Source organism: Dryas octopetala, chromosome 4 (assembly GCF_963921425.1).
Source record: "Dryas octopetala chromosome 4, drDryOcto1.1, whole genome shotgun sequence".
Taxonomy (NCBI): domain Eukaryota; kingdom Viridiplantae; phylum Streptophyta; class Magnoliopsida; order Rosales; family Rosaceae; genus Dryas; species Dryas octopetala.
In genome coordinates this window covers 1,355,931-1,377,984 of record NC_141369.1, presented here as the reverse complement: position 1 = coordinate 1,377,984, position 22,054 = coordinate 1,355,931, and the positions used below count along the sequence as shown (strand labels likewise).

The 22,054-nt window shown below is 37.1% G+C and overlaps 1 protein-coding gene and 1 long non-coding RNA gene across 3 annotated transcripts; one reads left to right on the top strand and one right to left on the bottom strand.

Moving 5' to 3' along the window:
- The first annotated feature begins 2,905 nt into the window (after positions 1–2,905).
- On the top strand, positions 2,906–9,268 carry DJ1D (Class I glutamine amidotransferase-like superfamily protein). Its single transcript, XM_086242172.1, has 4 exons — positions 2,906–3,212; positions 4,525–4,965; positions 6,337–6,699; positions 8,818–9,268. The coding sequence occupies exons 1-4, from the start codon at positions 3,027–3,029 to the stop codon at positions 9,004–9,006; spliced, it is 1,179 nt and encodes a 392-aa protein (XP_086098298.1). The 5' UTR covers positions 2,906–3,026; the 3' UTR covers positions 9,007–9,268.
- A 9,380-nt stretch (positions 9,269–18,648) lies between these two features.
- Positions 18,649–21,366, bottom strand: LOC147286011 (uncharacterized). 2 transcript variants are annotated; one of them, XR_015122005.1, is made up of 5 exons: positions 20,643–21,366; positions 20,208–20,366; positions 19,663–20,046; positions 19,358–19,430; positions 18,649–18,807 (listed from the first exon to the last, which is right to left on the bottom strand). It is a non-coding gene; the product is annotated as an uncharacterized LOC147286011 (long non-coding RNA). The 2 variants fall into 2 exon arrangements; XR_015122004.1 differs by having other exon boundaries at positions 20,208–21,366.
- Between the last annotated feature and the right edge of the window lie 688 nt (positions 21,367–22,054).

Sequence of the window (22,054 nt, the reverse complement as noted above, 5' to 3'; positions counted from 1 at the left end):
AAACCCGAGAAAAAAAAAGAGAGAAGAAGAAAGAGAAAGAAGCAGAAACAAAAAAAAGAGTCCAGCAGCTAGACTAGATTGCCTAGACATACCCGAAACCCAAAGGAAGAAAATAAGAAAGAAAGAAAAAGAAGAGAAAGAGTTAGAGAAGGAGAGGTTGGAAACTCTAGTAAGGAACTCACAGCTTTTAGCCTCTATAGAACTCAAGGGGGGTATAAAGAAAGACTCGAACACATAGGAACGGACCAAGAAGGAACTCGTGCTCAAGAAATTAAGGTAGGGTCTCTATTTCCCCAATGATTGGACTATATTACAATTAATCCTTGTGTCATGTAGTGTGATTTATTTTCTTGTGATAATTTATCTTTATTACTTGTGATGTTATTTCTTCATTAAATGTATCAAGTGCATTATATTTGTGAATAAGCTTTTATTATTAATCTTGTGTGTGCACTGTGAAATTCTTAAGTCTGTGATACACTCAAATTGCGTAAGGTTAAATTATTATGCAGGTACTATTTAATTTCTCTATACATGCATTAATGTTTATCTTTACATGCATAATCATAAGTGCATAAGGAAAGTGTGATTGTGAACAAGGTTAAGAAAATGAGTAATTGAGACACCAAGAAGAGAGGGAGATGAACTTGGTGGTCTCGTGATTTATTAGATATCCCATGGAGAAAGGGAGATGTACCTGGTGATCTCATGATTTGTGGAAGAATTATTGAAGAAAAAATGGAATTAATTATATTCAAAATATTTGGGCTTAAGGGACGGACGGGTGTTGGCTCATACTTGGGACATTCGGGGCCACAGTGGAAGGATGCACGGTATGGGACGTGTAGGCTTGTTTGTCTTGGGTATGTGTCAACGGGAATGGTTAAGGAGTGAGTACACACATTCTCATTGCATATAATTGAAATCATTATCTGTATTTATTTTCTTTTACTGAGACATTGATTAAATGTGATAACTGGCCATGAGGGATCAATATACCCTACTGAGCCTTAAAAGCTCACACCCTAATAAATCATGCAGGTGACGGAAATATGACCAATGTTGTGGAATATCTAAGGGAAATTTAGAGAATTTGCTGAAGTACTATGTTTTGTTTGTTTATTAATACATTGTAATATATAAGAAGATGAACATCTAGTATGGTATTCTTGGAATAGTAGTTTGCTAAAAAAAGTCTATTTTTTTATTTTCACTTTACTTAGTTTCTTCAATTATTTTATATTATTTTATTTTATTTTCTTTTCACGTCTTAATTGTAGAAATAAATTTATTAATCTGCGATTAGGATGTAAGTCACGCTTCACTCCTAGATATTAGATTTTATTCAGGATTGAGGTGTGACAGGAAGGCGAGAGAGAGAGAGAGAGAGAGAGAGAGAGAGATTGCCAAATAAATGACGCGAATGGCAAAATCGACATTTAAAAAAATAATTTTGCCTAACTAAGAAACAATTGGACCAGACAAAATAAATTGTGGGCTGAAAGAAAATGAAGTGGACCCACTAGGAAGCCCAATTAAGAAAGTGGACTGTATAGGAATCAATTAGCTCTAAGGCTGGGTCGGTAGACCAAAAAAACCGAACCGCCACCAGAATTTGACGTAACTGAACCGAGATGAACCATTCCGAGGGCTAACTGCTTAATCGGTTCGGTAATCCGATTGAACTGTGAAGGGGCAGTGGCGAAGGCGGTAGAGAAATTCCTAAACCGTCGGTATACCCGATATCGACAGTATATATATATTTATTATTATTATTATTTATTTATTTTTCTTGTTTGATTTAAAATTGACCGTTGGATGTAGGGTACATTATCTTTGTCATGCACCCTACACCACCATATCCTTGAAAAAAAAACTTAAAACCTAAATCATCTCATTCTATCTCTTCACTATCTTGACTCTCTTCTCTCTTTCTTTATCTTTGCGATCTCAGCCTACACCAGTAACACCACAGACCACACCACCACCATCTCTGCCTACACCACCACTGCTCAACGCCACCACTCACCTCTCATCTCTCATCTCTTTTCTATTCTCTAATCTTTCATCTTTCATCTCTCTTCTTTGTATTTTCTCTCTGCGATCTCCCTCTGTCTCTTCTCTTTATGTTCATCTGAGACCACCACAAGTCGAACCCAGCCCTAACTACCATAACATCCAAACTCCAAAGTTCCAAATGCCACCATCAACAGAGGTAAGACCACCATCACATGTAAATTTTGAATTACAATTTTAGGGTTTTTAAAATTGGGGGTTTTAGAGTTTCGGAAAATTGGGGCTTCTAGGGTTTAAAATTGGGGGTTTTTGGTTTTTAAACTTTTAAATCAATTCAATTCGTGATATATGAATTGAAATTTCACATTCGAATTTTAGGGTTTTTAAAAATTGGGGGTATTAGGGTTTTGGCCTAAAACATAACCACAAACCTATAAAAAAAACCTCACATTTTGGGCCCAAACGAAGCCTAATAATTATATTTTTGGCCCAAATGAAGCCCAATAACCATGGTCGGAATGGGTCCAAACCGAACTGTTTCGATCAATATATTGGTATACCGAAAGGTCGGTTGACCGATTCTGGCAGAGGCAGGATGAATTTTGCCATTCCGACCAGTGTCGGGGCGGTCGTCGGTTGGGGTCTGTCGGTTCGGTAACCGTACCAATCCTAGCCCTAACTAGCTCAGTGTAGGTATATTAATAATTATCTGAAAAATAATAATGAGTAGAAATTCTATTTATTCCCCAAAATTAAAAGAGAAACTATCTAGCACAAAAAAAAAAAAAAAAAAAAGAAAGAAGAGAAACTGCCGCGATAACAGCAGGACAAGTGCCACCTGTTGGCTGTTGGCTCAGTCCAGAAATTTCCAAGAACGCTGGTGAGCAATACGAAGCCATGACCATTGACCAATGAGATTCTTTTCTCTATCCGCTTGAGAGTTTAGTCAACTCAAATACATCTCCCTCTCTCTCTCTCTCTCTCTCTCTCTCAGAAAGAACCAAGAAGAAATGGCGAATCCAAAAGGCGAACGCAGAGTGCTGTTACTATGCGGCGACTACATGGAAGATTACGAAGCGATGGTTCCATTTCAAGCATTGCAGGCATATGGAGTCTCCGTCGATGCCGCCTGTCCTGGAAAGAAGTCTGGTGAGATCTGCCGCACTGCCATTCATCAGTCTTCTCCTTCTCACCAGGTGAGCTCATCTCTGCTTCTTTTGCTAATAATTTATTTATTTTTAGTGTTTCCTATACTTCACAACCGAAAAGATTGGGTGCTACTTCACTTGAATTTGGTGAATTCCTGACAAGAAATTTCGTCCAAAACAATGAAATGCTTACAATTCTCACATATGGGTTTGCGTCTATTTTTGTAAAATTTAAGATCTATTGAGACTGAAAATAAGTTTTTCAAGTCTTTCAATAAACATTATGCAGTTCAAATTTAGGTTGGTCTTTGGAGATTGTATCAGTCAATAGTTGCCAATGCATGATTTGAACTTATAGATGGAGATGAATAATTTTTATTGAATAGAGACTATCTGTTGGATTGGAAAAATTTCAATATTTAGTTTTATATTAGCTTTGCGCAAGTGATATAATTGTAATATATTATATGTGCATAATTTGAAAGTATTTGAATGTCCTTGTAGGAAACCACACCTAATCAGTGGGTGTATCTATTAGATACCATTAACCCATGATCTCATGTCCCTAAGTGGTGTGATATAGGACACACCACTCAATGAATATTCAAAGCATGATTCATGACCCTAAGTGGTGCTTCATGCAAGCTTCAGGAACTCCCCAGTGACCAACTCATTATTGAATATGGATACAATGTAACAGGGAAAAACAAAGGGAGACCTCTTCATTTGATTTGAGTACAATACTTCTATCCTTCATATAGTACATATGGTTTTAATTTTGAAACGGCTATAAAGATATATTTTAAAGAAAATCAACAACAGAATTGTCACCTTCTGTAAAAGAAAAATGAAATGGCAAAGTAATGTAGAAACCTTGAGTGAAAATAATGACATTACATATTTATGAGCCTCTTCATCACACCTCGACCCCGAAGATAGATTCTTGGCAATGCCACTGCCTACACCCATGTATCCGTACCATTATAAAGAGAACCCTCTTTGTCAATTGACATATATGAAATATGAAATATATCTTTATTATTTATAAGCGAACTAATAATAAATTTAAAAAGAATAATATGGTTATTGTAACTTATTCAATTTTCCATTATTTCTTACCTCTACTCATCTTTCTACATTAACTTTCTGCACATGCATTGTGTGTGATCATCCTTCTAATTTATATTAAATACACTCTAGAAAATTATAATAGTACCCTCATCTCTAAATCACAATACTGTGATAATGGACCAACTAGATTTGCTGAATCAAAATTTGTGTTTCATTTGTATTGTATGCAGATGTTTTTTCTGTTATCTTTGTTTTAGCCTGCTTTTTTCTTCTTCTTTTTTGGTTGCAGACTTATTCTGAATCACGTGGTCATAATTTCACGCTCAATGCAACATTTGATGACATTGAATTTAACCAGTATGATGGATTAATAATACCAGGAGGACGAGCTCCTGAATATCTTGCTATGGATGCATCGGTTTTAGAATTGGTGACAAAATTTTCTGACTCAAGAAAGCCAATTGCTTCTATTTGCCATGGGCAATTGGTCTTAGCAGCTGCAGGCTCGGTTAAAGGTCGGAAGTGCACAGCCTACCCTTCTGTGGGACCTGTACTTGTGTCTGCTGGTGCTTACTGGGTAGAACCCGAGAACATGTCTGCGTGTGTTGTTGATGGCAATCTTATTACTGGGGTTACATATAAAGGTCATCCTGAGTTCATTAGGCTTTTTGTGAAGGCACTGGGAGGCAACATAACTGGTTCAGATAGAAGGATCCTGTTTCTTTGTGGAGTAAGTTTTATTTCCTTTGTAGTGTGAAGAAAAATAGAAGATTGTGGTGCCCATCAATATTTATAAGATCATGATTAGCACTATACAATGTTTATTCATTTGATGACAAAATAATCTGCTGAAGTTAAATTGTTAATATTATGCTCCATCTTACAGTTGAAACCCTGAATATACAAACATGATTAGGGTGACTTGGTCTATATACTCCAGAGCCCCTCTTCATGAACAACTGAATAATCTTTACATTTGACACACAATACATGCCATATTGCCATATGTGAATAATTTTCTTATATAAACATATATACACACACTTGCATAAATGGGTGTAAAGAGAAAATGCAAAAGAAGAGAATCAATGGAGACCAGTCCCTTGAACATACTTTGTAAAGAGAAAGGGAAGAAAGCCTGAGTGGCTTTGCCAGATTTACCACAATTGTGGTACAGTAGGGTTCCATTAGTCATTCCTATGTGTGCATGCAATATGTTGGAGGCTTGCTTAATTGGTCTGCCTATTTGGGTTGCAATTCACATGGGTACACTTATTGTTCAGGCTCCACCGTAGGTGATACATGAATATGCACTGTTGGTGGATTTGGTTGAAATTATTACCTCTAGCATTTGTGGAATGCCAGTTAGTTATATTTTTCCGATTTCACATATTTATGTTTCATTCTTTGGGTTTCATTTCTGTGTGGTTTGAGTTTGAGTAGACCATTTAACATAGCCACACAGGCCATGGAAAGGTCAAGAAGAAAAAGCTTAAAGATAAATGGGATGAATAGTTCTATTTCAGTATTGTTCTGATTTAGCATCTCCTATGCAACTTTAGTTACTATTAGTTTTTAATTTTGGGTGTCTTTATGTTATTGGGCCCTTTGTTTTACTTTTACTAAACTTAACAATTTTAGCTAAATAGTTATGTGTTTTTATTTTTTATAAGAAACGCCAACTTTTGTAATAAAATAGAAGTAAATACAAGTAAACAACTAATGCAACAACCTCAAAGAAAAACACATTATACACTAAGAACAACACTTCCCCAATCAAGAAGAACTACAATGTCTTTAAAATTCTTTGACAAAGAAGCCCAAAGAGAAGCAAAAAACTCTGACTCTATCCTAATTTAACTCCAATTCCTCCTCCTTGTCTTCAAAGAACCTCTTATTCCAATCCAGCAAAAGGAAAAGATGTATGTTGAAATAAGTTCCCATCTTTTTATTCATGGTTTTCTTTTTGTTGTTTCTGTTTACGAACAACATATGTTTATGAAGTAATTCTTATCTACATAAGATTTTAGTCAATGATTAAAATGTTGATTCTCTCACTGTCACTAGTCATCATTCACTTTCTCTCCCTCAATATTTGTAGGACTTCATGGAAGATTATGAAGTGATGGTGCCACTTCAGTCCCTTCAAGCTCTAGGGTGCCATGTTGATGCAGTTTGCCCCAAGAAGAAAGCTGGTGATATCTGCGCAACTGCTGTCCATGATTTTGAAGGCGACCAGACCTACAGTGAGAAGCCAGGCCATAATTTTACTTTAACAGCTGACTTTGAAGCTCTAGATACCTCAAGTTATGATGCTCTTGTAATCCCCGGAGGTCGAGCTCCAGAATATTTGGCATTGGATGAGAAAGTTATTGCATTAGTGAAACAAATTATGGAAGCCAGGAAACCAGTTGCATCCATCTGCCATGGGCAGCAGATTTTAGCTGCTGCCGGTGTTCTGCAGGTAGGGTTATTGATATTTGATATAATCATTTAAGAAGAAATTTCTCAATTAGTGCTTTTTTTTTATTCCTTGCAGCGTGACTACACCTTTGTTTTCCGAAATTTGATCCAATTTCAGTATGGTTCTTGTTGTTTAAGTTTCTCAATTAAATCCCATTAGTTCTTTAACTATTTTGTTCATCGGTCAACCATATTAATGACAAAATGAAGCTCTAATCCCTGTTTTGGTGACAGTAAAATTTTATTGCATGAATGACAGTATAGTTTTATTACCAATTGATCAAATAATACAAAATGTCATTGCACTTTACTCATGCAGCATATGTCACTGGTGCTACAATTGAAAACGGATCAAAGGTCTCCAAATAATTGTAAATCAAATTTTGTAGTAAAATTTAAGGTTTGATGCTTTCTGACATCAATTAGAATGCTAGAGTAAATCTCATTCTTTCTTGTAGGAAGTTAAATATGTTTGAGTAAAATGACAATACAGATAATCTGTGAATAAATTTATTCTCTATGATGTTAGTTTAATCCTTAAATTTACTTTGTAGGCATTCAATCCTGAAATTAAATGAATTTTCCTAGTGTGCGCTCATGTGCACACTTGCATTTGTTTGTGCGCCCATGTGTGTGCTGTAGTGCCAAACAGAAGGTGTGCATGATAATGCAAAATGCTGTAGAAGGAATATTTGAAGCTGTACAAAGCTATATTAGGTGGAATGGAGACTAGGGTAGCAAGACTGGGCTAAGATAGGAAAAACCTAGCAGGGAAAAAGAAGGGTTGGGCCAAGTTAGGCAGTTCAAATTTTTATGATGTATTAGGTAAGGTGTTTGGAGTATGTTCAGTTTTGTAAGAGGGACAATACCTATTTTCTTTTCATATCAAGTGGTAACAGAGCTGAGATTTTATGGTGAAGTCAAAATTCGAAAAGCAACCACCTTATTGAGATTGATCATGGGGTGTTGGTCCCTTGGTTGAAATTACAATTACAAGAGGACATGATGACCTTGGGGTATTTGATTCTTGATTATGACAATATTTCATATTTTCGCGGGACATCATTTAGAGAAGATTTTATTGATTGGGTTTTTGATTTTTCAATAATATTTATCCTTGAGGAAATGATGCTGGAAAGTTTACGTTTGTTTTCAAATAAGGTTGATGCAAGAAAGTGGAGATTGGCATCCTGAGGAGAATTCTCCTGCAATTCTTGTGGCATATTTTTGAAATTTTATACATGATCATTGCGAAAGTACTGGCTTCTCTATTAAGGGAAGTTTTGAGTGGGACAATTTCTGGTGCTCAAATGGCTTTTGTAAAACACAAATACTGGATGCAGTCCTCGTGGCAAATGAAAGTGGTAGATGAAGTGAGGAAGAGGAAGAATGAGGAGTTGCTCTACAAGATAGATTTTGAGAAGGCCTAGGACAATGTGGAATGAGAGTGCTTGGGCTTTGTTGTGGGGAGAAAAGGCTTTGGACTGAGGTGGAGTTGATGGAGCATTTGGAGTATCATCAGTTCTTTACTTATTCGGTAGAATGGCATTTCCGTTTTCATCAGATAATTGAAAACTTTGTTGGACTATCCTGGGCGATAAATATGGGTAACACTTACCTTGAGAAAATCCGAATTTCTTGCCTACATATTGGGGTTTTTCTTTAATAAACCATGGGTGTACTTGTCAAGGATATCAAGAAGAGATAATATTTTGTAGGCAAGTTGTCATCCACACATATTCTCTAGGATTCTATTAATGTTGTATCCTTTTTTGTTAGTGTTTAAAAAATTTTCAGTAATAGATTAATGTAATGCTACGAAATAAAGAACAGGAAGAATCAGATTATTGGTAATTTGGAATGCCTTATCAATAGTACTTAGAAAAGGTTACAAATAGTGCTTTGTAGTACTTTGTTTCTGTATCATTGATCTGTTGTAACCTACTAACCTCTAAAGTGTAAATAATTATTGGAAAGTGGGAGGAGAATACTTTAAAATTACAAATGAGATGTTGCAGTGAAGTTCTAATTCTGTTTTTTATGTCTCTGATTCTTCTGATTGGTGCACATTAGGCACTTTTTAGCATGTCATAATTGTTTTGAATTGGCTACATTTCAGGGAAAGAAATGTACTGCATACCCAGCAGTGAAGCTTAATGTGGTTTTGTCAGGAGCAACATGGTTGGAACCTGATCCAATTGATCGTTGCTTCACTGATGGAAATTTGGTTACTGGAGCAGCGTGGCCGGGCCACCCGGAGTTCATTTCGCAGTTGATGGCATTGCTCAACGTTCGAGTATCATTCTAGATTTCTAGTCGCCGTTTACCACATTATTCGGCTTGCATGTAATATGTGTAATCCATAAAAAAATAAGAAGGGTATGTTAAGGTGACTTTGTATCTATGAGGGAACATTGATACTCTGGGCTTCAGACTTGGACGTATGTCTGCCATATTCCATGAACATTGGATTGTGGATGAAACTTGTATGCTCGTAAGTTCTATCACTTATCCTACAAATAGAAATTTTGATTTCTCAGTTTTCGGGGTCAAAGTTCTCTAACTCTCAACATACGCTTCTAAAAATACAAGTTTCATTTTTGTTGGTTGCATTTTCCAATTTCCATATTAGTCAGCTGTATGAATATCATGCTGTCTGGAGTGTTTTAGCTTACTTACATTTTTGCCAATACAATCTGTTCCTGTCACCTAGTATGATGCATAGGAGTAAAACTTATGTCATGGCGTGCATACATTTGTGTTTGTTCCTCTCATTTCATGTTAGGGAATAAAACTTGCATGTCCCCGCAATAGGGGACGTGGCATCCCTCCCAATAGAGAGACAGACAGAAATGAGAGAAAGAGAGAGAAAAAGGAGAGGGGGAGAGAGACAGGGAGGGAGGGATGCCACCTCTCCTATTCCCGTGATAGGCAAGTTCTTCTCCATGTTAGGTTAGGTAATGAGAGAGTGAAATATAAGGTGTATATGCGCGTGACATGAAGTTTCGACATGAAGTTTCTTTCGTATATAAGCAATCCAGGAAATAAGAATGTTGACAGCATGCAAGCAGCAAGGCTAAGAGCATATGGTCCTGCAAAGTAATAGTCGAAGTCTCTTAGAAGCTCTGCATTCTATGAACAAATGGTCCCTTGTCCCTAAAAAATGCTGGCAAGACGCACAAAAAGGTTGTCATTGCACAAGTATAACCCAACTGGCTAATCTGTGTGCTAGGAAACTATTCTTTGGCTTGACCTGTTAGGCTGTTACAAATGATCATTAAATTTGTAATCTATTAGTCATCTCTATCAACAAAAGTGGATTTACTAATAGATTAGCCAGTTTGGTTACTAATAAATTTGTAACCCAACTGGCTAATCTGTGTGCTAATCTATTATGCTTTAGTTTTGGGACACTGGCTTGGAATTACTGAGCTTGAAATTCCCACAACAAAGCTTTTAAGTCGGTCACATAGAACTTTTTTCTTATTGATTTTTTTTTTTTTTCATCTGGGGTTGTTGTATTGAATTAAAAAAAAAAAAATTGACGGTTCCTCTAAAAAAAATAGTTACTACAAAAACTTGTTCTTGCAATATGACAATTGACAATTTTTGCCCCCTAATTAGACGTAAGTCTACATTTTTTATTGAAGAGCGATAAATTTGCTTTCAAATAAATTGCTATCGGAAACTGATTTCAATTTCAAATTTATGTATTTAAAAAAAAATTGATAAGAACTCATGGGTAGAGCATGTTCTTGAAACCCAACTTATATGAGAAGGCTGTCCAATAGCTCATTTACTAACCCAAAATGTTCTATTTGACCTTATCCATCCTACAAACATATCTAGATAATAATATGGATTCGGTCCTTAAATTTATTTCTGGCTTTCAAGGAGTACATTCCACCACGTTTATGTGCCAAATGTTGGCGTTGTCAGTGTGACTCTATATTATACTCATACATAATACCAATGTCATTTAATTCAAGCTTGTAGGTCACTCTTCTCGTGGACTCTGACTTAATTGCGTGGTGAAAGATGCTATAATACTAATTGATCACCACTAGAATTTGAGAAATTACTATTAAAAAGAGACTTGCAAGGAAAACGCTCAATAACTCAGATACTATTAGAGATGAGATTTTGAACCGAAAAATCGATCAAACCGAACCGGTCGGTCAGTCGGTTTTTCTTGGTTTTAGTTGACCGACACTTGTCGATGGTTGAATTGGTTTTGAGATTGTGAAACCAAGGTACCGAGTGAACCGACCGAAAAACGTTTTTATTATTATTATTATTATTTGTTTATTGTTTTATTATTTTTAAATATGTGGCACATTTTGGATCGTCTGATTTAGGGTGCATATGATTATCATGCACCCTACCACACCCCATCCCTAAAAAAAAAAAAACCTAAAACACTCAAGTCACTCTCACTCATCCCTCTCTCTCTCTCTCTCTCTCACAGTCTTTTGAATCTCCCTCAGTCCCTCTGGACCCTTTCAGTCTCTCTCGAAAATCTCAGTTTCTCTCGATTCTTGACTCTCCCTGTTAGTCTGCATCTCTCTCATTCTCAGTCTCTCTTGACTCTCACTCTCAGAAGTTAGAAAGCTCTCTCTCTTTCTCTCTCTCATTCATAACCATCACCACCTGAGACCTAACTCACCACCACCTGCGATCTCCATCGCCGACCACCACCACCACCCGAGACCTCCCCCCCTTCGATCAACACCCCAAAGCCCTAAACAGTCAAATCCCTAAATCTATCTAAAATTCATAATTTGATCTCCAGACTCCAATCCCTAATTCCCTATATGGCTAGCTCAGTCTCTCCTCTCTTTGTTTCTAATTCCCTAATTGGAGCACCATTGATCGATTTGGGTAAGTACTCATCTCAGTCTATGTGTTTAGGGTTTCGATTTTTTTTTTTTAAATTTGGGGAAAAGCATTAAATTAAGCTTCGAAATTTAGGTCAATCTAATATGAATTTGGTCATTTATACATTGCAGGCTGCACAATAGTAGGCTAGGCTTCGAAATTTGGTAAGTCACATTGACTCATTTAGCATCTATATTAGGGTGTAATTTTTAATTAATTCTATTTTTGGCTTGCTTGATTGCTGGTTTGGGTGTAATTCTTAATTATTGTGTTTCTGTGTGTGTTGTGTTTCTTGAGAAATCTGAGGAAAATAAAAAGCATGTTGTGTTTCATTGATTCACATAAATGATCACTACCATGAATACATATTGCTCTCTATAGAACTTGATTGAGTTTGAGTATTTACTTGCAGCACCACTACAAAATAGCATTCAGATGACGGATTTTAACCGTTGTGTAAGTTGTCCATTTACCGTCGTCTAATCGACCGATGTCTATTCATACCCCAATAGACAACGGCCAAAAACCGTTGTCTTGGTGCACCTACACAACAGTTATACATGGACAACCATTGTATATACACCCTTAAAAATCAATGATTTGGAGGATACCGTTGTTGAGTGCCTATCTACACATCGGTTTATATGTAAAAATCGATGTGTAGATATATGTTAAACAATGGTTACCTTATATAAAACATGGATTTTACAACTATTTTAAGTAGAAACACGAGGTGAAATACCTATGAAGACAACGGTTTATTTATAATAACCGTTGTATAGGTTATTGAAAATAGGTGTACTGCCATATCTATAGGTCTTTCATACTACGGTTATGAGAAGAAACCGTTGTCTTAAGTCATTAAAAACATCGGATTTTAGACATATAATCGTTGTGTGAGATACTCATTTCAAATTTATTTTGATGTATATACATGTTTGATGCATCAATTTTGGGTTAAAAACTGTTGCAAGAAGACACATCATACAACGGTTTTGTAAGGTTTATATGGTATGCTTATAGATTAGACAATGGTTTCTGACATTGAACCATTGTAAGTTAAAGGTTAAGACCATGTTTTGGACCAATAAATTGTTGTATTATGTGCATGTTTACATCTGTTTTTAGAACCTCTCAATTGTCTTTGATATATTACCACAATGCAATTATGAACATGCACAACCTGAGATGAGTTTTTTTGGTAACATCTAGATAAAAAGTAATTAATAATATTATCAACCTTTTCAATTTACAAAGTCAGAATGTATCAAAGAAATACATGTATATTATTCCTCCTTCACAAAATAAAATGCCTTGCTGCCCCAAGTTAAAGACGTACTATTTCATTTAATAGCATAATACTACTGACCAATTATTTATTAGGAGAGGTAAAACCAAGAAAACAGAGGGAAACAAGGCCAAGTATTTTCTGCCAAGAATTATGTTATGGAAAAGGAACAACATACTCGCAATTTGCCATTGTCAATGTTTTGAATGCAGGTCCAGGCAAATAAAAATGAATACTAGCCTACCAAGGTTCTTTAACTAAAATAGTCCAACTCCAAGTCCTACTAAACATTACAATTTTTTTTTTCCCTGAACACAGTAATGAATAGTGTGTGTGTGTGTGCCTGTTTCTGGGGAATGTGCATAATTCTGATTTGAGCAAAACCATACCAGAGTACCATACCCATCTCAAATAATAAAACATGTATATATTGGTCAGAAATTAATAGTCTCTTTAATTCAATCTTTAATTGTAACGACCCGACCCAAATTTTCACTAGAAATTTAAATTTTTATTTAACTATGTTTTAAGAGATTTTTTTTAAAAGGATGTGGAATTGTATTTTAAAGATTTTGATATTTATTTGGAAAATAAAAAGGGTTTTGATTTATATATTTTTGTTTTAATTTAAGCTTGACCAAAAGTTGACTTTTAAAATGAATGGGTTTTCGATTTTGACTTTGGGTCCGTTAGATAGGTTTCGAGCCCACGAGTTCATAGACACGTAGCACGCATCGTTTCGAGTTACGGTTTGAAAGATACGGACGCGTGAAATGAGGGGCAATTTTGTAAATTTATATAAGTGGGTTTTTAAAATACCCAAAATCAGAAATTTTTCTGATTTCTCTCTCTCTCTCTCCAGAAAATTCTACACTCTTCTCCCTCCCCCTTTATCTCTCTCTCTCCCCCCGCACTCTCTCACTACTCCCTCTCTTTCCCGAGCCCCACTCCCCTCCCTTTCTCCCACCGGCGCAGCAGCTCCGGCCACCTTCCCGACGCCCCAAGACCACCGGCGAGTCGGCGCCAACCCCCCAGACCAGCCCCCTTCGCCAGCCAGCCACCACTTCGACGAGGGCCACAACACACAGCCTGCAATCCACCGCTGCACGCACCTGCCTCAGCCACCCAGCCGCGTCCGATCACTTTTTCGGCGACCTAAGGCTCCGGCGAGCCTCCCCCGACGCCTGCTAGCTCGCCGGCCACTCCTCTAGCCAGCCCAACCTATGCGCACAGAAATCCCAGCGGTTTGGCTCCCCTCTGTCTCGCCAAATTTTCGGTGAAATCCGGCGCCAACCACCTCCATACCAGGTGGGTTCTCTCTCCCTCTTGATGGGCTTTCAATACCTTGTGTTGTGGCTGTTTAATTTTGAGTTTATATGGAAGATTGAGTTTGGGGATTTTGAGCCATTCGGGATATATGAGAATTTCAGTTTTAGAAGGATGTTCTTGTGGTTTTATATGGACGAAAATCTTCCCCATAAGACCTTAGGAATGTTTAGAATCAGAAATATAGAGTAATTTGGAGGAATTTGTGCAATATAGTTTGGTGCCGCCATTTTGAGCGGCGACAGTGTGGGTTCTGACCACCTGGCTGTCACGTAAGTTATCTAGCGCTAATTGGGGTGCTAAAATTGAGTTGGTTGATGATTTTGAATAGGTGGGTGCAACTTGAGCGACGGAATCTCAATTTGGCTCGTGATCGAACACTTTACGGGGATCGTCTTTAATTCTAGGACGACCCCAAGTAAAGTTAGGCCACTTGCCGGTTTTCTCTTGAAATTGTGGCTAAAGTTAAGGACGTGGGTGTCGTAGTTGGAGTCGGGATGGATTTGGAATAGGGTGAGAGTGTATAGTTTAAAGAAAAACGATTTCTAACTAGTAGGAAAAATGTGAGACGGGAGGGACGTTAGGCTATACACACACACTCTTTAAATGTCGTAGAACCGAGGCTACTCTATGGCTTTATTGTTTTATTCTATAGGCGAGACGACCGTGGCTCGTGACGATCCGGCGGAGGATCGAAGCTAGGGCTATCACTGTGAGTGGACTAACTTTTAATTTTTCTGAAATGTCTTATACGTTGATGACTAAATTCTATTTCTTGGCTATACTGAGTTTGAAATTTAAGCCAAAAAAATTTTGAGTTAGAATTTGGTTTTTATAAATCTTCCTTTTAAATTGATACTTATGGTTTTGCATATTAAAAGTTTTATGGATTTATGAATTGAGATATTTTGAGTTAAACAAATGCATATTCAAAGTTTCGTGGATTTATGAATTTGGTTTTGTTCAAGAAAGTTTAGAAGGATACAAAAAGATTTGAGTTTTATATGTTTACGACGCGGTTGTGGAAAATGGTTTTCAAACCACCTTTGCAGTACCCTCCAGGTTATCAGATTTAATAGGTCTTTGGGACCCATCACGGCACACACATAGGCTTTGGGCCGTGTGTCGGGATGCTTCGCCCTTTGGGGGCCGCTCTGCGTGCACGTACGACAGAATATCCGGCTCTGCGTGCGTACGACAGACTCTCGGCTCTGCGCACGTAAGACAGAATTTGTGGCTCTGCATGCGTATGACAGATTCTCGGCTCTGCGCATGTATGACAGATTATTTATGGCTCTGCATGCGTACGACAGATTCTCGGCTCTGCGCATGTATGACAGATTATATGGGTAACTGACTCGTGTGTGTTTTCAAATGTTAAGTATTTTAAGTGATGAGTTTATGACAGTAAAAGTTTAAGTAAGACGGTTTCAGTTGAACAGTTTATTGATTTTCAATATGTTGAGAATGTTTGAGAAGAAAGTTTTTAGCTCAAGTTATTTATTTATAAATTGACAATATCGATTTCAGTTTGAGAACTTGGATTTCAAAGTTTGATTTTCAACTTCATAATTTATATTTTACTGAGAAATGGTTTTAAAAACTGGGGGATTTCAAAGGACATTCTAAGGTTTTAGAGTTAAACGTGTGAAAAAGGGTTTTTCTGAAAAGATATTTAAATCTTTGATTTTCATCTCCATTTAACTGTCCACTCACTGAGCCTATCTCACCGTTTTCTTGTTTTGTCTTAAATTGTCCCCCCAGGTAGTAGCGTTGGTGGAGGTCGAGCCAAACGCGTCGAGGCAAAGCATCCATTTTTCATTCCTGGTCCCTATAGGCGCTATGTTTATTTTTGTAAAAACTTATTGTAAATGATTAGTGGCTCTGATAACAACTCCTAAGGTTTAAGTGGGATCGAGACCCTTTATTTGCTTGTGGTAGAGGTGGCTGAAAGACTTAGAAGTGCTTTTTAACAGGTTTAGAAGTTTCTGGGTTAGTCCATTTTCAGGGGAGGTTCTGCCGAATTTTCGGTAGGATTTTCCTTGAATTTGGATTCCCGCAGGACCTCTCCGGGTTTCAGGGTGGAATCTGGGGGCGGTCCTGTCAAAGGGTCAGGTTTGTTTAGTACAGGAAAATCATTGATTAGATGAGCTATTATAAACATTCAATCAATAAAATCTTCAAGTACCTTTCAGTCGTTGAAATCAAATCTAAAGACTAGGTGGCAGTAATCAAGACTGAGCATTCCTTGGTGCTGAGTCTGCTGACATAGCAAACACAAAACTATATAAATAACCAAACCAAAAATAGAAGAGAATAATTCATCACAAAGATGAAAGTGAGCATTTGCAAAGGGTCTGGTTCAAGCCATCATAAAGAATGAGCATTTGCAAAGGATCTGATCCAATTGCAAAGTGAGTATTCATATAATCCTCAAAAAGAAAGAAAAACATCAAATAAATGAAGACTAATTCAATCAAAAAAATTAAATAAATAAAGACTGAAGTAGCATTGTACCTGTCAAATTAAATTTCTTATCAACCGGTGCACATCAACATCAATTTAAATTAGTTTGATTCTTTAACTTTAATTTCGTATGTAAAAGACCATTTGTACTTGAAATACAACCATTTGTTATAAAACCAAGTTTCTTGAAGCAAACAAACTGTGGTAATATTTTCTTTCAAACAAACTTTTTTTGGTAAACACACCAAAGAACATTTTTTCTGACATTTCATCAAAGATCTCGTATAAAACATAAACTAATGCATGTGTAGAATAATTAAACATAAAATGATACCCAAAAAGCCTAGACTCAGCAAACTAGCTTTGAAGATATTGAGAATACCTTGTTCTTATTTACCTAAATTAAATTGGAAAGGTTCTTATTGAGAATACCTTGTGGGGAGCGAATAGGTTATACAGTGTTTGACATGTTGACATGAATGGACAAACCCCAGAACTTGTTCGGATGACGTTTTCGTGCTGTTAGTGCACTATATGAATTGCTAGGGATTGACCATTTGATTGATGATGTTTTACTATTGATTTGATGAGTGGATTTTCTTTTGCTTGCAAAGCTTATGGGATTTATGGTTTTTATATTACTTTTGAAATTTTTGAATTAAATGATGAAACAATGATTTGAGTAAAGTCTGTTTTGCATTAAATAATTTTAGATGGATTGAATTATTCGCCATTTTTGATCTAAGGGTTATCAAATATTTAAACAAATTATTTAAATGCAGTCTAAGTACCCACTGATTATTAAATAGGTCTTTGGGACCCATCACGGCACACACATAGGCTTTGGGCCGTGTGCCGGGATGCCTTGCCCTTTGAGGGTAGTCTACGTGCACGTAAGACATTTTGGCTTATTGTACGACGGCGATTCGACGGTACAAGGGCCACCGTATGTCCACTTGTATGACGGCGTTGCGACGGTACAAGGGACATCGTAATTCCACTCGCATGACGGCGTTGCGACGGTGCAGATGGAAGGGCAATCTACGTGTACGTACCACACTTGGCTTATTGTACGACGGCGATTCGACGGTACAAGGGCCATCGTAAGTCCACTTGTATGACGGCGTTGCGACGGTACAAGGGACACCGTAATTCCACTCGCATGACGGCGTTGCGACGGTGCGGGTGGAAGGTTATGTAGACGGTTCACTTGGTGCGACGGTTTTGTAACGGTACCAGTGTGGAGCCCGTCAAATGGGTACTTATATGGCCAACGTTATTACTAAAAACTTTATTAGATAAAAAAACATTTTTAGTTATTCTTTTTATCAGTTCAAAACGTATTTTTAAAAATTGGGGGTTTTCAAAGAAAATGAGTAGTTTTATAAAATGGTTTTCAAATGAAAGGTTTTGAAGTTTATTTTGTCCACTTACTGAGAGTTTTTCTCAAAATTTTGTTTATGAAGTTTCCCCAGGTAGTAGCGATCACTGAAGTCGGACCGTACCACGTCGATGCAACGGGACCCATTTTAATTCGATTTAATCGATTTCACACAGTGACTTTTACATAAATGTTTTGGGCTCACACTATGATTTATCAAATATATTTATTTATTATGTTAAGTGCATGGCTCATTCTTTGAAAAGAGGTTTAAAGGTCAAAGTTTCAGTGTATTTATGGACTCGAGGTTTGGGGCGTTACAGACGAGGCGTGGAACTGGCGCCACATCATTAAACATGTTGCTTTATGATTGGCCATGTTGGAATTTAACCCCCAAACTTAGCAATGCATCTTACATATGTCAATTTTTCAATTTAGTAATTAGTTTGATCATGGACACGATTGAAAGATTTTGTGTTACATGAATCCAATTTTCATTTCATCTGGGAAAAGCCATCTTTTTCTCAACAAGCCAAAATTCAGTTATTTCAACTACATCAAGAAGTATTGTTTTCTAATCCCAACAATATACTTAATTATGAATTCTACATCTAGCGTACCTCGATCATCAGCTTCAAAACTTAGTTGCAATAACTGCCCATGGCTGTGTAGTGTTGCTATATATGTCTCCTTCAAGTTTCTCTTTCTGATGTGCGTGCCTCATCTTCCAGCATCTTGCGAAGCTTTAAGATCTCAGAATTTCCAGCTGCCTAGCACATCAAAAGCATTAGTCTATATATGTAACACTAGCCAGCAAGATGTTTCATTAAATGAGATAAGAACTATTAATTAATGGAAAAGCAATTATATATCAATTAATGGTGAGTGGTGATAAACATTGTTTTGGATGCCAACATTAACAAAAAGTAAGAATTATTGCCATCAACAAACACCTCTTTCAGATTCTAAATACATAGCAATAAGTAACACTTCAAGCTTAAATTTGCCTCAATCTCATGCAGCCACACGAATAATGAAAACACCACCCTAAAAATTTTATGAAAAAATGGGAGAAAAACGCAATGAAGAATTGAAATTTCAGCTGTCCCACACACATAGATAAGAAAAAGAGGGAAAGAAAACAAAAGTTTAAGTAAATCAAGTCAAAAGTATCTAGGAGGCAGGAAAAAAGATATGTTTCAAATAAATTTGCATTACCAACACTGGTACCTTATATCTATGTAAGTTAACACCAAACACATATACAGACACACACTTGGAAGACCCGTTAATAGTAACAAGGGAAGAGAAGGCATGTACCTAGCTGCTAGTCCAACACATACAGTGGAGACATCAGGTCGGATATGTCTCATAGTGTCAAAGATAGCCATACCTAAGCAGATAAAAAGCAAGTTAGTCAAGTAATCAGCAACAACTGCCAAAGATTGATCAATTAATTGCACAATGGTCTTTACCTTACCAAACATCATTGCAAGACGCATGCATGCATGAGAGAGAGACAGAGAGACAAAGAGACAGAGAGTGACAGATAGACATAAAAACAGAGACTGAAACCAGAAACAAGAATAATATATAATATAGTATAAAAACAACACCTAACAGACCTTCTTAGGATCAATAGAATTAAGGTAAACAAGTTGAGCAAAAATTATATTTGCCATGTCATCATCAACAACTCCCCCACAACGTGATGCCATCATTTCGAAAATCTTTGGCTTGTTATCAGACTTGTGAAAGAATTCCATCACCTCAACAGACAACAATTGTCATGATGACCCTTGGTTATAAAAGAAATAAAGGACAATGCATAACAACAAAGAAAACGAAGAATATTATACAACAATAAATTTAACCTTCATTATCTTTGTATATGGATGGTTTTCAGTAGCCCGATGACACTCATCGATAATCATCAGGCATACTGCTACTATTCTCAAGAATGCCTTCCTTAGAGCATCCAGAAGAATCTAGAGTGTCATAACTAGTACCTACAAGATAAAATAAAAACAGATATGCACTAATTCAACATCATCGCAAAAACTTGAGAGAAGCAATTGTTTTTTTTTAGAAGAGAGAAGCAATTGTAGTGCTTGACTTTTGCACAAATTTACTTGTAAGACCTCATACTCTATTTCATTAACAGCAGTACCTGTTAAGCCCAAACACATATCAGTCTTTGCTAATTTAGAAATAAAGCCACACCAAGAACAACGTACTACAACCACCCATCGAAATGCCTTACAAGTTCGTCTTCAACTTCAAAATCACCAGACATATTTTGCTGCTCACCAGGATTCATCCCAACTATCTACAAAAACACAAGTAAAGATTCCAATAAGCATGACTACTCCAGTTAAGTTTAAAACCCACAGCAGAACCAGCAAACAAGCGAAAATCAGTCAAACCCATAAATTAAATTGAGATATGGAGATTCCTTAAATGAAAACCTAAATTTTCTATCAAAATCAAAACCATCATTAAAACCCTAAATCCTAAACCAAGAAAATTTAAAGACACAATAAAACCCTAATCAAATAAGTGATGAGCTTCAAAGATTAAAACTCATGAGATGGACTCCGTGAACCTCTCAACGACATCAGTGACGCCTTCCTCGAAGCGACCACCCCAGAGCTTGGCCTCCTAGGGCTTTGTCGATGGGCCCGGGCTTGGACTTAGGCGGCGGTCGAGCAATGGACCTTGAGCTTGGTCTTTCTGCGAGCGAATGACGTAATTGAGGGTTGTCGAGGTTTTGGAGCAAAGTCGTCTTCTGAGTGAGAGTAGAGCGAAAGTGAGAGATAGAAAGGAAAAAGAGACAGATCAAGTGAAAGTAGGAGCCGTCGTCTGGGCGATTTGTGTAGATTTGTACGTGTTGATATTAGGGTAGAGATGGACGATGAAGAATGGGCTGAGTTAGTGGAGAGATGAGGACTAAGATCGAGGGACAACGTCGGGAGATGCACGATGAGGTCGGAGAAGATCGATCGGTGAAGTCTGAGTGTTGTGAGGATGGAGATGGAGATCGGTAAAGTCTGAGTGTTGTGAGTGTCTGAAAGTGGGTGAAGTCAGAGCTTTGACCCAAAAAGACTTCAGGCGCGAGATGTTTTTCATTAACGCGGTGATGCACTTTGTCAAATAAAGAGAGAGACTGAGAAGTGAGAATGAGAGACAGATAGACGGTGGAATTAGCGAGACTCTGAGAGGGATTTGGCTGGGAGCTTGGGATCGAGGGACTTTTGTCTAAGTTAGAGGGCTAAGAAGATGGAGATCGAACAATTTGGGTTAAAGAGCAATGAAGAAGGAGATGGAGAAGTTAGAGGGGCTTTGACCAAAACGGGAGTTAAGGTGCGATAACTCTTTTCATTAATTCTAGCGTGTTTTACCAAAATACAAAGACCCGCAAAATTGCCAAATTTTTTTTAACTCAACCAACACAACACAATGGTTTTGCCTAAAACTAATGTGTTTAATAAATCAGGAAAACAATAAGAACAAAAACCATGACATATTATCACTTCATATAACGGTTTACAAAAAAACGTTGTGTGATAAATTAAGATAACGGACAAAACAAGAACCGTTGTCTATTGACCGATATCTATTTATGATTTTGTAGTAGTGTTGTTTCTGTATTAGCTTTAATTTGAGTATTTCTAGTCGATGGATATAAAGTCTAGCTCTAGCCAATCAAATAGTACATATATAGTGTGGCCCAAATACCACAATTAGACAACCATACCCCCAAACACAACCTCAAACAATACCTTAAACACAACCCCAACCACCACCTCAAAATGACCAAGTAAAGTCTAAACCAAGTAATATTGTTGTGGGAGGGAAGAGGAAAGCCTCAAAATCTGTTGTGTGGGATCACTGCAAGAAAACCAAAAAAATGGTTAATGGGGTTGAGAGAGACATTTCTATTTGCAATTATTGCAAAGAGGAGATGCCAGCTCATTCTAAGGTAATTGGAGCAACTGGAATTAGGGGTCACCTAGA